Here is a 15,382-nt window from a genome sequence, read left to right as displayed (position 1 = left end):
GTATTCTTGGTTGCAGGTTTATTCTTTTGGCACCTCGAATATATCATGCCACTACTCTCTGGCCTGAAAAGTTTATGCTGAAAAATCAGCTGATAGCCTTGTACAAGGGAAGTTTTCCCTTGTATGTATCTGTTTTGTTTTCTTGCTGCTTTTAAAATTCTCTATCACTGCTTTTTGTCATTTTGGTTTCTATGTATCTTGGTGTGGACCTCCTTGGGTTGATTTTGTTGGGGGCTTTCTGTGCCTTCTGGATCCATATTTCTGTTTCCTTCATTTGGGAAGTTTTCAGCTATTGGTTATTTCTTCAAGTAAATTTTCTGCACACCTTTTCTTTCCCTCCTTCTGGGATCCCTATAATTTGCATGTTATATGCTTGATGGTGTTGCTGAGTTTCTTTTTTTTTTTTTTAAAGATTTTATTTATTTATTTGACAGAGAGAAATCACAAGTAGATGGAGAGACAGGCAGAGAGAGAGAGAGGAGGAAGCAGGCTCCCTGCTGAGCAGAGAGCCTGATGCGGGACTCGATCCCAGAACCCTGAGATCATGACCTGAGCCAAAGGCAGCGGCTTAACCCACTGAGCCACCCAGGCGCCCGCTGAGTTTCTTTAGTACATTTTCATTTTTTAGTATTATTTTCTCTCTCCTGTTTAACTCAATTATTTTATTCTGTCCTCCTGGTTGCTGATCTGTTCTTCTTCTTCCTGTAGTCTATTTATCCTCTCTGGTGTATTTTTTTTTTTTTTTAAGATTTTATTTATTTATTTGACAGAGATCACAGGTAGGCAGAGAGGCAGGCAGAGAGAGGAAGGGAAGCAGGCTCCCTGCTGAGCAGAGAGCCTGATGCGGGGTTCGATCCCAGGACCGTGGGATCATGACCTGAGCCAAAGGCAGAGGCTTTAACCCACTGAGCCACCCAGGCGCCCCTCTCTGGTGTATTTTTGATGATTTTTTTTTTTTTTTTAATTTCAGAAAGAGAGAAAGCATGCTCACAAGCATGAGTGGTGGGGAGTGGGAGAGGGAGAAGCAGACTCCCTATTGAGCAGAGAGCCCCATGTGGGACTCGAACCTAGGACCCTGGGATCATGACCTGAGCCGAAGGCAGATGCTTAACCAACTGAGCCACCCAGGGAACCCCTCCTCCTTTTTTCCCCACATTTTTCTTATCTTTCTTTCTTTTTTTTTAAAGTAATTTCTGCACCCAAGGTGAGCCTCAAACTCACGACCCTGAGATCAAGAGTCATATGCTCTACCAACTGAGCCAGACTGGTGCCCTCTAGTGTATTTTAAATTTTAGTTATTGAGTTTTTCATATCTGATTTTTAAAAAATGTTTTCTCTTTGTTGATGATGTCATTGAGGCCTTCCACTTTTTTTTCCCCCCTAGTACAGTGAGTATCTTTATGAACATTTCTTTAAATTACCTGCTAGGCATATTACTTATCTCCATTTCTTTTAGCTCTCATGGTGATTTTGCCTGTTCTTTCATTTGGAACATAATCCTCTCTTTCCTCATTTTGTCTAGCTCTTTGTTTCTCTGTGTTAGGAAAGTCAGATAGATCTCCTGCTCTTGAAAGTAGTGGCCTTATGAAGAGAGAGAGATCCTCTCATGCCCTATAGTGCATTATCTCTGCTGCTTCAAGAGTTTCTCCTGCGTGTGTCAGATGTATATCGCTAGTGTGGCTGCACTGCATTTGCCTCAGTCAGATTGTCTGCAATGGCTGTCTTTGCTTATTGTGAGCAGGGTTTGGTCCCTCTGTTGTTAGTAACTTGAGTTGAATGAGATCAGGCAGTTTCCAGAGCTGCAGTAGCACCAAACTGCGGGGCACTCTTCCTGTATTGGTCCTTGAAAAGCTTTTGTTGGTGGGTGGGGTTTGCAGTCAGAACAGGTGTTTGCTCCCAGCCCCCTGCTGTGGCCACAGTCTGACTTGTATGGGTGATTATCTGCCCCTCTCCCTGGGGAGGGAGTCACTTTGGAGTGGTCCTGGTCCCTGTTGGGGCTGCTTGCACATTGCCAGGCTTGTGGCACCACTTTGGATGGATAACTGCCAAGAGCATGTTGGGGGGCAGATTGGCAGGAGAATGTGGGCGTGGGGCAGATGGTGCCAGCAACGTCCTCATCAGTCTGTTGCTACAGGAAGGGTCTTGCAGCTGCCTGGGAACGCTATATAGGCTGGGATGGAGGGGACACAACCTCAGGAGAGCATGGGGTGGGATGTGCTGTTAACAAGCTAGTTGGAGAGCGTTCATGCTGTGCTGATTCCTATGGTGTCCATGTGTCTAAGCGGGGTGTGTGTGAGAAGGAAATGGTACCTGCCAGCTATGTTGTTCTTGGAGAAATCTCCCAAAGGTCCCTGTCTCCAGCACTTGCTATGAGACAGGTAAATAAATGTTCCCGTATACCTCAGGCATTTCTCAAACTGCTGCTGCTTTGCTGTATCTCAGTGGGGTTGTTTGTTGTGGTGTCTCTTTAAGGGTGAAGACTCAGTTTTCTTTCACTCTCCTGTCTCTCCCAGAGCTGAACCCAGTGATAGAAAGTTCCAGGTGTCAAGCTGCACTGATTGTAATACCTCGAAGTTAGGCCCCTCTGGTTTTCAAAGCTAAATGTTACAGGGATTTGTCTTCCAGGTGTGGGTTTCTTGGGTACTGCATGCCTGATGTGGGCGGGTCTGTTTCTCTTCACTCTTCATGTTCGTGGAGTCCTTCCCTCTCACAGACAGACCTGTGGCTCCTGACTCGGTCTTAACTCTCCCTGCTCTCTTTGATGTGGCCTCTTATCTACATTTAGCTGTGTAGATTGTGTTCTGCCAGTCTTCAGGTCATTTTCTGGGTTATTTATACTCATGTGGGTGTTATCTAGGTGTATCTGTGGGATGAGGTGAGCTTAGGATCCTCCTACTTTGCCTTCTTCTCTGAGGTTTTTTGAGCCTTAAGTTCTTCAAATTTATTAATGGTATTGTCAGAATCTTTATATAACATTCAAAAAAGACTCTACCCAGATTTGTCCTCTGTCCTCACTCATAGTTAAGCAAAGAACTCTATTTTAACTTTGAAAAGTATTGCATGAATCAAGAGATCAAGAAATTATAGGAAAAGTCGTAAGCTTAAGTTTATGTATGTCAGAATTTCATATAAGTCCCGTGTCACGGTATAGTCCAGATATTGCAATATTGTTAGTATTCTTACTTTTCAGGATTGTTTCTAGCAATTCCAACAGAGAACAATTCAAACACAGAACTCCCAAGTTGTCATAAAGAATGACGAAACTGATATAACTAAGGTAGTTTCTTTAATTATTTTGGATCTAGGAATTCTGCCTAGAAAGTGAAGGAAGCTGTGAAGAGGGTGCTTACTACTAATCCACAGGTCATTTTCTTGAACCCGTCAGAGAATTGAAGTTACCAGATGGCCTGAAATCTACGCAAAGGTGCCTCAGACACAAGGGGAGTTTTCATCTATTCACAGGTGCTTTCATGTGGTTATTTGTCCACACTCACGGGGACTGCTGGGCACAGGTGGAGACCGGAGACAGCCTCTCTTGGTAGAGCAGGCCTGGGGAGGTGCGCACCTGCTGCTCTGTCAGAGACTCTTCTTCTCCATGTAACAAAGCTCATAGCTGCTGGGAAAGGAAAACAGCTTTTTACCCCAGAGTATAGGTGAAGATCCGATAAGGTTGGGGAAAGAAAAAGATCCCTGTCCCACGGGAGAGGAGGAGAAACTACTCTGGAACCAGATCATTAGAGGCTCCTACTGCTGGGAGAGGTCAGGATCACCAAGGAAGCCCCATCCCTCAGCTTGTTTTCTACCAGGGGATCCATTTTCTGGCGGGGCTTCTCTTCCCAGATTGCAACTGGCCATCTCACTCTGTCCTTACATGGCCTTTCCTCCACGTGTATAGCTGGAGAGAGAGTGCACAAGTGAGTTTTCCGATATCTTGTAAGGACAGGAACTCCTAAGAGAAGGAACTAATCAGTCATTGTGAATATGTTGGCCTTTTGTTTATACATGCTTTTTTGTATCTTTGGTTAGTAAAGTCAATTGTGGCCATGACCATGGTGGAGAAAATGGTTTCCAGACCTGCCTAGCTGAGAATCAGATTGACTCCAGCAACTAACCCTGTGAGGAGTGGAACTCACTGATGAGAAGGGTGCTTTGCCTGCAAATTCAGCTATTGTTAATAATGGTGTTTTTGACATGATGTGCGTTTTGACAGTCTGGTGCTTAAGTGGATGCTGCATTGTTTTGTGTAAAGATTTTTCAAGATATCTCATTTGTCTATTTTTTTCTTTTTTTAAAAAAATATTTATTTATTTTACAGACAGAGATCACAAGTAGGCAGAGAGGCAGGCAGAGAGAGAGAGGAAGAAGCAGGCTCCCTGCGGAGCAGAGAGCCCTACACGGAACTCAATCCCAAGATCCTGAGATCATGATCCAAGCCGAAGGCAGAGGCTCAACCTCCTGAGCCACCCAGGCGCCCTATTTTTTTTTTTTTTTTTCTTTTAAGTAATGTCTACTCCCAACGTGGGGCTTGGACTTAAGACCCGGAGATCAAGAGTTACAGGCTGTACTGACTGAGCCAGCCAGGTGCCCCATGTCTCATTTATCTTAAACTTTATTGAGGTATAACTTAACATAAAATATAATTCTGTATTTTTTTAAAAAGATTTTTACTTAGTTATTTGACAGACAGAGATCACAAGTAGGCAGAGAGGCAGGCAGAGATAGAGGGGGAAGCAGGCTCCCCGCCTGAGCAGTGAGCCTGAGGGTGGGGCTCAATCCCATGACCCTGGGATCATGACCTGAACTGAAGGCAGAGGCCTTAACCTACTGAGCCACCCAGGTGCCTCCTAATTTGGTATTTTTTAGTAAATTTATTGAGTTGTGTGACAATCACTACAATCCAGTTTTAGAACATTTCCATCACTCTAGTAAGATCCCTTGAGCCCATTTACAGTTCATCCCTGCTCTTAGCCCTAGCCAACCACTAGTCTATATCTCTATAGATTTGGCTTCTCTGGATATTTCATATACATGGAAGCATATGATATGTAGTTTTTTGTGTCTGGCATTTTTCTTTTTCTTTCTTTCTTTTTTTTTTTTTTAAGATTTTATTTATTTATTTATTTGACAGAGAGAGACACAGCGAGAGAGGGAACACAAGCAGTGGGAGAGGGAGAAGCAGACTTCCCGCTGAGCAGGGAGACCAATCCCGGGCTCAATCCCAGGACTGTGAGATCATGACCTGAGCTGAAGGCAGATGCTTAGTGACTGAGCCACTCAGGTGCCCTGGCTTTTTTCACTTAGCATAATGTTTCTGGGATTTATCTATGTTGTAGCATGACTGGTATTTCCTTCCTTTTTATTGCTTAGTATTCCACTGTATATACACACCACCACCTTGTTGTCATCTCATTGCTTCTGTGAGGTACTCACCATGCCTTCCAGAGTCCCTGCCTGAATTCACAGAGCAAACGTCTTTGCATTTCACCAGTCTGTACTCTCAATGATTCAGCTTTCTTAGGGGCAGAGATTCCAATTGCAATGCAGCCCTTTCTGAGCTGCTTTGCTCAACATTTTTTTTTTTTTTTAATTTTAAGGGCAAGACTATCCAATAACATTTTAAAGAGTTTATTATTATTTCACAGAGATCACAAGTAGGCAGAGAGGTTGGAAGAGAGAGAGGGGGATGAGGCTCCCTGCTGGGAAGAGGCTCCCTGCCTGAGCAGGGAGCCCAAGGTGGGGCTTGATCTCATGACCCTGGGATAATGGCCTGAGCCGAAGGCAGAGGCCCCAACCCACTGAGCCACCCAGGCGCCCTCTCTGCTCAACTATTATTGTTGAAAAATATTGATCACAAGCAGGGATATTAAAATGGACATGAACTCAGGCAGAAATCTTTCTTTCTTTCTTTTTTTTTTTTTTAAAGATTTTATTTATTTATTTGTCAGAGAGAGAGAGCGAGCGAGAGCGAGCACAGGCAGACAGAGTGGAAGGCAGAGTCAGAGGGAGAAGCAGGCTCCCTGCGGAGCAAAGAGCCCGATGTGGGACTCGATCCCAGGACGCTGGGATCATGACGTGAGCCGAAGGCAGCTGCTTAACCAACTGAGCCACCCAGGAGTCCCAGGCAGAAATCTTTCTAATCTTTTCCTTCCCACCTTCAGAACCTTATTCTCCCCAAAGTCAAATGGCAACAAAGCTCATGTTTGTACAACGGCTTTCTTCTTGTCTCTAATTATTATAGAAAATTCATAATTCCTTCATCCTTTCATAGGAATTGTAATATTTAGGTAGTTCTCACCCTCAAAACACAATGCCAGAATTACCAGTCAGATAGAAATTCCTCAGGGGAGATCAGGTGTTTGGACAGCAAACACTTTGCTGCTATTTATGTTGCTGTTGTCACAAAAAGGTGGAATCAGTAGGAGACTGGAGATGATGTAATATTTGGTTTATAAATATTTGTGAAAGCTTTCCTCTGAATCAGCTTTGGAGGCTAGGACCTGATTGACTCTCATGGCATGGTGGGTGGCTTGTGATCAGTAGAAGATTCTGGTTGAGTGTGTGTGCATGGAGAGAGAGAAGAGTACCGGGGGCTGTCTAGGTTTGATCCCAGTGAGCTCTGGCTTCTAAAAGAGTCAGGCCCTTTTGTTCATAACTCTTGAGATTCCACGGGCAGACCAAGCTGGGCCTGTTAAAAGAACCTCCGTAAAAATGGTTACAGGTCGGGTGGCTTTAAGGGCACCACCAGCCTTCTGCCTGGTTACAAAGGGGCAGTTCCTCTCGTGTTCTAAAGCTGGCCCGTTTCTTGATGGGTAGACTCCATTGTAAGCCAGGTGAAACCAGACGGCTAAACTGCCAAACCTTTTAGAGGAAAATGGTCTCAGGCACTTTTTTTGGGCTGCGTGTGTATGGCCAACAGGGTGAGTCTCTTAAAAACGCTGAGAACAAAACCAAGAGAGGTGCTTCAAGGGGACACTGCTTGCGTCCCCACCAGAATTTACTCTTTGGAGAAGCATAGCAAGGCTCTACGGTTACAGAGTTTGTCCAAAGAAGCCACAGGATAGTCAGGACACCCCAATTTGTGCTTGGGAGGGGAGTGCACTCAGGACAGCAGGTGAGCAAGGTTTGGGGGCTGGGACCAGGTCTTGCAGTTTACAGGGGGATGAACGCTTCACGCGCGGCAAGTGCCCGGTGTTCGCATGGTTCAACCAGCAGGCTTCTTCCTGGCCCTTCCCCTGCGGCAGTTCGCCCCTCCTGACAGTCACCTCTGCCATGGGAGTCCTCAACCTGGACAGCCGCCTCCTGCATCAGATCCAGCTCCTTGTGAGGCAGAGGCTTGCTCAGCCCAATCCTTTATTCAGAGCCTACATCTCCTCTAACAGTTCTCAGAGTTGCATTTCTCTATATAGAAAAGGTACGTTTTGTTTCTACAGCATCTGTCAAGGCTCTGAAGTCCAGACAATGTATCACCTGAAACAGTCACACCTGCCTGTGTGCCATTTGCTTTATATTGCTAGCGCTCCTAAGGCCCCACACCAGTGTTCTCGATGAAAGCCTCTGGCATTGTGTCTAGTCTGTACAGATGAAATAACCAAATACCTGTCCTGAGGAAAATCACTACCCTTTACCCTTCAGTTTTTGCTGGCTTCTGAAGACTCGGACCTTCCTCCTTCCATGTATAAATGACCCCCAACGGACTGCTTTCCAGGCTTCTTGCCGAATCTGATACAGGGCTCTTTCTTAAAAGGAATGGATTTTATTGAGAATGCATGGTCTCTGCTGGAGAATAGGAGTAACCGGAGAACGAGGGGCAAGGACTGCTTTAGTTGGCGGTCAGTATCGATGATTGTTATTTGAGAAATACCCCTGAACTGAAATCCTGACCACCATCCTGGCCCAGATTCCTTAGAAACAGGACCCACATGTTCCTGCTGGCCTTTCATCTCTTTATTTGAGGGAGAGGGAAAGAACGAGTGTGCACAAGCAGGGCAGCAGGAGAGGGAGAAGCAGGGCCCCGCTGAGCAGGGAACCCGATGTGGGGCTCAATCCCAGGACCTCAAAATCATGACCTGAGCTGAAGTCAGATGTTTGCCTGAGCCACCCAGGCGTCCCACTTGGCCTTTCAAAGAAGACACAAGATGCAGTTAAGAAGGTTTATTACTCTTACGCAAGTGAAAACTTGGAGCTCTGATTTACAGGCTGAGGAGGTGTGCGGTTACGCACATTCGTTTCCATCGTTCTACACTGTTACTGGCTTATGGCCAACACCGACTTTTTGTGAGCAGCGCCATCACTACTACTGAGTCAGGCTGCAAAGCTTGTCAGACTGAAACTTGGCTGTTCTCCAGTGGTTTGTATGAACAGTTTATCCATGTGAATAGTGGAGGCCGTAAAGTCTTGACAATACAAATACCAAGGTGCAGAATGATAATCCCATTGAGGGTAAAATACAGAACCAGGCAGGATAGCTAGCTTTATTTCTCATTCTGTGCATTTCTTATTCCAGATACATGCAATTTGCTTGCTCTCCATCAGTTTTTAAACTTAATGTGCATGTCCAAAATTTGCAATAAATAGATGCATCGGTATAAATGAAAGGCCACTTTTAAATTCTTGGGTAAAAAAACAACTTCTAAAGTTTTGCAAAGGTCTATCAGAATTTATCATCTATTATGTTCTCCCTGTCACTGTAGGTCAGATCATAGTACGTAACCAGTAAGTCTGAAGGCTTGATTTTTTTCAATTTATGATTACATTGGATTTCTTGTAAGGATATGGAGATATTTTATCAGCTTGTGACATACCAGGGGATACATGAATATTCAGGGTTCCACACTACTATATAATGCTGCATTTCTTGGTTTTATTTGAAACAATGCATATTTTTAGCATTTTATGGTAGGATTTTACACTCATCATTTACACAAATTACAAGGTTCTGCTTCAAGTTTTTAAAAAAATTTTTAAAAATTCAGCCCATGTGCAGCACAAGAATATGCAAAACTACTTTACATTATACACACTTTTTATCAAAGGAGATACAAAATTCTGGCTTGTAGTTTTAGACAAATACAAGAAGCTTCAAACTAGACACAAAGGGTTAACATTAATTCTCAAATATAAGTCTGCACTTTGTGTTGTATTTCTCTGAGATGTGAATATCAAATTCCTAAGGGATTTTTTTCCTTTTTTCAAAGGAAAACTGACAAATGTCCCTTAAGTCCCGCCCCATCATCTCAATCTTTTCATCTTCCTACTCTCCCTTCCCTTAGTGCCAGACGTTTGCCTCGGATTAATGAACCAGGGGGGCCATTTACATACACCTGTGGACCAAATCCTTTTAGCTAAACTCCTCTCCTGCAAAAAAATCGAAGCAGCCACAAACAGATGCAAATGGTTCTGCTACATTATGTTATAAATATGACTTAACACTAGGTAATCTAGTCAGCTGTGACTCTTTGAGTAATCAAAAGGAGTTGAAAAGGTCCCTACCAGTGTGCTTATTGGTGACAGATGAGTGGCCTTAAGAATCAAGATGTCTGATGCTAAGAGCACTTTAAAATCTTTCTAAATATACATGTCCACTGTTTGCTTGAGGGACTTCTCTGATGCTTATGCATAGATATTCTTTTTCAGCATGTTGGAGGCAATATTTTATACTTTCCTTCTAAAGGGTTATGAAGAGGCAACAAGAAGAGTGAGGGCTTTTCTTGCCCTTTTCAAAGGTATTTGTCACTTGTATCCACTGTTCCCTAACCGTCATCTGATACCTCAATGTGTGTACATGCATATTTGAAAGAATTACCCATCTTTCACTGAGTCAATATACAGCCAACTCTTGATTATCTATGAGATAAGTGACATTTCCTGCTAGCAAATTTCACATTTAACATAGTAATTATTTTCTGACATAGCTCATGTTTGCTGTTTTACATCCCTTGTAGACTACAGCCTCCTAAGACCAAGTTCTAATGCAAGTGTCATTTATGTCTTCTGACCCTCACTAGGAATGTGCAAGGAACCGAGTGAGCACATTCAGTGAGGGCTTGGGAAAGAGCCTCAAGTACAGAATGGGGGGCAGCTCCAACTCTGAGCATGAAAAAGGACAAAGTTCAAGTTCCTCCTGATTAGCTCTTGCAATATACTTGGTTTCATTAAGTTTGTGATTTAAATTATGACTGCAAAACCTGAAACCCGAGGCATAGTCACTATTTTATATAGATAATGGAGAGTTGACTGTAATCATGTTATTCATGACTTTAGCCCTTTACATAAAAAGAAACTCACAAGAAAACATAATATGGTAAAGAGATTAAAAAAGACTACCATATGACATCTAGAAGCATTTATTTTATGCAAAAAACTTAAATATGAGTATGTGTACACAAAAAGTGCACACATTACCTATGCTGAACAATGCCAAGAAACAATATATTGATGCAACAGTTGTCTTCTAAAATAAACATAAAAACTGAGCCCAGACCGGCAGACAAAAGCAAAATACTTATTTCCCATCAGCACAATGCTGAAGCTTGATAGCCACCCTAAACACCTCCAACTTTCCTTACAAAGCTGCCAAAGTCCAACTATTTAAAAAAATTGACTTTTTCTTTACATCAATAATAAAAATCTGGTGACAAACATTATAAAACCAAATGCTGGGCAGTCTTTACTCCTTTAAAATTCCAAATATTCCAACATAATCACAGGAGTAAAAACCATTTTAAAGTGATATGCTTTATGAAACAAACAACAATATGTACATTTATTGCAAATTATATTAAACTAAAATGGAGGGGAAATCAAAATATGAAGTGATATGAAATCAATAATAATTTTAATTATTTTCTCACTCTGATAAAAATCAGAAAGCAACATTTATAAAATTGCCACCACATCACTTTTCATAGCAGGGAACTGAAATCTGTACATCTCATTTTTGCAGAAAAGTAGGCAGGCAGAAAGAATTATACATAAAAGTTTCCAAAAGGAAAAACAAAGAAATATTTAATCTGATCTCTTTTCTTCTAAAAAATTAATTCAGTAGACTTCTATTTTTTTTTTTTTGTTTGTTTGTTTGTTTTCTGTGTAACATGGGAATTCCTGGCTCTAAAATTGATGACTTTTCAGTGTCAGTGTAAGGACATCCTGTTACTTTCTTTAAAATAAAAACTGCAGCATGGAAATCAATGGTGGATTATGCCTTTAAACTCCAGATATGCAGGAACTGGAACCAAGTGTTAAGCAATTTGCTTAATTATTGACTTTTCCTAAGAAAAGTCTAGGGGAAGGGAAGAATAGAGTTGCTTTAGCCTCTCTCTCAAGAGTTTCTGCTGTACATTTCCATCAAAGGACTTGTGGTCATGTGAAAAGGAAGTAATAGCTTCTTTCAGTTTTCAAGGCAGAAAGTGTGTTCTGAAGTTAACTTCATCTTCTGTTTAGGGACATTTTGAATCCAAGTTTTTGCAGAAGCTGGAGCCTGCTTCTGTTTGGCTTTCATTTTCTCCCTTTGCAAATGAGTTTTCTTTTTACCTTGGGGAAGGGAGTAGAAGAAAGCAAAGTTAGAAAAGACATAAACAGGAAAACACACCAAACCAGAATTACTTCATTTCTATAGTTATTATCTAAAAATCTCAAAATTATTTTCCCATTTTTCATCTGAGACCTTGTTTTAAGGAATCCTTCTCTAAACTATATAAACACAAAATACCAATGAAGAGAGAAGTTTTTATTTTCAGCCATTAGGTGCTGCTACCCAATGGCAGATTTGCTTACAAAAAAAAAAACAATAAAAGCTATTTATTTGAAATAACTGTAATTTGTCATTAGTATTATTTCAAAATTGTATTACAGAAAAAAAGTTACCGGGCAACTTTTTTAAACATTTTTTTTTAAATTTTTAGATTTTATTTATTTATTTGAGAGTGAAACAATGAGAGAGAGCATGAGAGGACAGAAGGTCAAAGGGAGAAGCAGACTCCCTGTGGAACTGGGAGCCTGATTCAGGACTCGAACCTGGGACTCCAGGATCATGATGTGACTGAAGGCAATTGCCTAACCAACTGAGCCACCCAGGCGCCCTAGTGGGCAATATTTATAAGCAGCAAAAGAAGTTCTGATTTCCGAACTGGGTAAACACATCCATCTTATTTATTTTTTAAAAAGATTTTATGTATTTGAGAGAGCGCCTGAGCAGAGGGAGGAGCAGGTGCAGAGGGAGAAGCAGACTCCCCACGGAGCACGGAGCCTGATGTGGGGCTGGATTCCAGAGCCATGAGATCATGACCTGAGCCGAAGTCAGACACTCAACCAACCAAGCCACCCAGGGGCTCCCCAAACACATGCATTTCAGTATACCAAGAACAAAACCAACCAACCAACCAAATAAAAAAACAAGGAGGAAAATTTAGAGGCATCAAACCCCCACTGGTCCCATTTCCCCAGTAAGGAGAGAGAGTCTAATTTCTCGAAGTATGAGCATGGGGGGATATGGTCTCTCTTCTCTTTGGGAGGAGAAAGAACCCATCTAATAGTTGAGAGGCGAGGGGTGGGAGAAACTAAGCGTGCTGGGCTTGTACTCTCCTAGGTTTGCCTGTGGTTGTTCAATGTAGAGGCAAGCCATTGTTAGCTACCTGGCCTGTCATTTCTCCATCTTTCCTCAGCCATATCAGTATTAAAACTGGGTCTCCTTTGCAACAATTCCAAACTTGGCAGAAAGGTAAGAAAGTTGTTTACTTGTATTCCACTACATATGGAATCTTATGGAATCATATTACTAAGATGTCAGTGTTTAAAAAACAACCCAAGTGATTAAGATTCTTAAGAAGACTTAATTTGGGGTGCCTGGGTGGCTCAGTGGGTTAAGCTGCTGCCTTCAGCTCAGGTCATGATCTCAGGGTGCTGAGATCGAGTCCCGCATCGGGCTCTCTGCTCAGCAGGGAGCCTGCTTCCCTCGCTCTCTCTCTGCCTGCCTCTCCGTCTACTTGTGATTTCTCTCTGTCAAATAAATAAATAAAATCTTAAAAAAAAAAAAGACTTAATTTGTTATAATATATAAAACAGATTTAATGTTCTATCAAAAAATCTTCCAGAAGCTGCCCGCTGCACCTTCAGGAAGCTTCCCTTTACCAGCTCTGAGTTCTCAGTATCTTCCTGGGTGCTCTCACAGACTTACATGATCCAGATCCCTGGAAGAATTCCATGCACTTGATACTATGTCCCAAAGTGAACTGTCATCATATCCAAGCACCTGGCTTCTAAGAAATGTCTTATTATTTTGATAAAAATTCACCTATTACTGCAAAAGTATTCATATCTAAGTGGTTGTGTAACTCATGAGTATACATACTTAGGGGTTACTATGTTTTTAAGATACGAACCCAGGTAATGACAGGAAACTTTCTTAATACACAAATGAGCAGAGGAAGTAGGAAATTCTTTGCTTTAAAAAAAAAAAAAAAAAATCCAAGATTCTTGAACACTTCTCCACTAAGCATGCTAAGCAAAACATACTCATCCCAAAGCAGGGAAAACTAGTCTATTTTCCTATAGATAATTTCTTTATATTTAGTTTCTTCGGAAGTCCCAAATTTAAGGACTGTTTCTCCACTAGTATCTCCTGATAGTCTCTTCCTTGTGGAAGAATTTAGCCCTGGGGTGCCTGGGTGGCTCAGCCACTAGGCATCTGTGTTTGGCTCTGGTCATGGCCCCAGGGTTCTGGGATCCAGCCCCGAGTCAGGCTCCCTGCTCAAGGGGAAGCCGCCTTCTCCCTCTCCCCTCACCCCCCCACCCCTGCCGCTTGTGTTCCCTCTCTCCCTGTCAAATAAATAAAATCTTTAAAAAAAATAATTTAGCCTTAAGTGTAAGCAAAGCATACTGAAGAATCAACAGACCTATAAAAATACATTTTCAGCGCAAAATATTTGGACTGTTTGCTGTCTGGATAACAGCTCAAAAACAAAGAAAAAACAAGTAAACTTAGTAACTGAAACGCTGATCTACCCTTCACCCAAAACTCAGAAAAACAACATTAATTGTCCAGTTGTCAGATACTGTTTCCTGACCACAATTAAACAAATGGCTAATTATTATGAATGTACAGGATAAATTCCAGGGATTTTCTCAAGGAACAATTCCAAATATAGCCCCAAATACAGACAGGCACATTTACCAGAACGTGCACATGTATACGCAAGCACACATATTCAACAGCTGAGGGAATAATATATTTGCTGCAAAATTCCAAGGGTATCTAAAAATTCTATAGTTAAGTTTACAAGTAAAATGCTCAGCATCAACTCCCAGATTAAAGAAGCAAAATCTAGGCCAGTAAATTTCTGTATATACTATCCATGTTTTGGATAAAGTATCCACCCCTGAATTAATAAATAATTTATACAAGTAGGAATCATACTATAAGTAATTATTATTGACCTAATATTCTCAGGAAGAGGACCGAGTAAGAGGAATTCTAGAGGGTCAGCGCGTGCTACACTTACAAGTGCTGGCGTGGTATTAGAACAGCTCTAGAGGCTACCATTTATCAAGAGTCCTACCGAAGAGTGCTGCAGGATTGAACAGGGTGGCGTACAGAAGTATCTAGACTGTGGCTGGCACATCCTGGGGTCCCTAAAATGGTTTTCATTATTAATAAAATCACACCATTGTACTACATGTATCAAGCTAGAAGACGGAGCGAGATTGCGAGGGGCGGTGCCGTGAGGACGCCGCACCCGCAGAGCGCCCGCGAAGACGCGGAGTACAGCGGACTGGGTACTGTCAAGGGGAGGGGGTCTTTTTGGAGGTTACTGTGGAAACCTGTGACCAGAGTGGAACGGACCATCTGGCAAGTAACAAATCAACCCAGTGAAAGGTCTGAAGAATAATGCAGGGTTCAGGAAGACTGAAGGGGCATCTGAAGTTCGAGCGTGGGGCCACAGGGAGGCACTAGGGCACGTGCCCCCCGTACCACAGGCTCGCCCTCAAGACTCGCTTCAAGCCCGGGGCGAACGGCTTCAGGGCAGCCGTTCAGATCTCACTCCACCAGGGAGGCTTTGAGTCTCCAGGGCAATAAGCAAGTGATCACCCTGGGGTGATCCTGCACTCACAGATTTAGTGTGCGATGGCTCTCAAGCTCCGCAACCGTCTATCTTTCCCTAGTAACGAGCTGGCTGAAATTTTAATGCCGACCTGACAGGCCGACTGGAGGCGCTGGATTAGCTCTATGCAGGGAACTGTAATCATGGGCTTTAGTCTGTACGTGATCCACACCAGTCTCAGGCAAATACAGGTGTGATGTCCAATCAATCGCAAGTAATACTTGTAGTTAATGAGAAGTATGTTTACTTTTATTTATTAATTTTTAAATAAAGTCTATGCCCAACAT

At 42.4% G+C, this 15,382-nt stretch overlaps 2 protein-coding genes across 3 annotated transcripts in view; one reads left to right on the top strand and one right to left on the bottom strand.

Annotated features, from left to right (window-relative positions):
* LIAS (lipoic acid synthetase) overlaps positions 1-15,382 on the top strand; it is a 475,402-nt gene that overhangs the window by 306,419 nt on the left and 153,601 nt on the right. The gene's annotated exons all lie outside the window — the stretch shown is intronic.
* The window catches only part of PDS5A (PDS5 cohesin associated factor A), a 140,557-nt gene continuing 134,015 nt past the window's right edge, over positions 8,841-15,382 (bottom strand). For both annotated transcript variants that reach the window (XM_082728863.1, XM_082728864.1), the window contains exon 33: positions 8,841-11,529. In XM_082728863.1, coding sequence (XP_082584989.1) covers positions 11,526-11,529 — 4 coding nt within the window. In that variant the 3' untranslated portion in view covers positions 8,841-11,525. The remainder of the gene's footprint in view (positions 11,530-15,382) is intronic.

The sequence above is a fragment of the Mustela nivalis genome (assembly GCF_964662115.1).
Source record: "Mustela nivalis genome assembly, chromosome: 4".
In the NCBI taxonomy this organism is placed as follows: domain Eukaryota; kingdom Metazoa; phylum Chordata; class Mammalia; order Carnivora; family Mustelidae; genus Mustela; species Mustela nivalis.
Note: the sequence above shows the minus strand (reverse complement) of the source record. Positions and strands in the feature narration are given on the sequence as shown.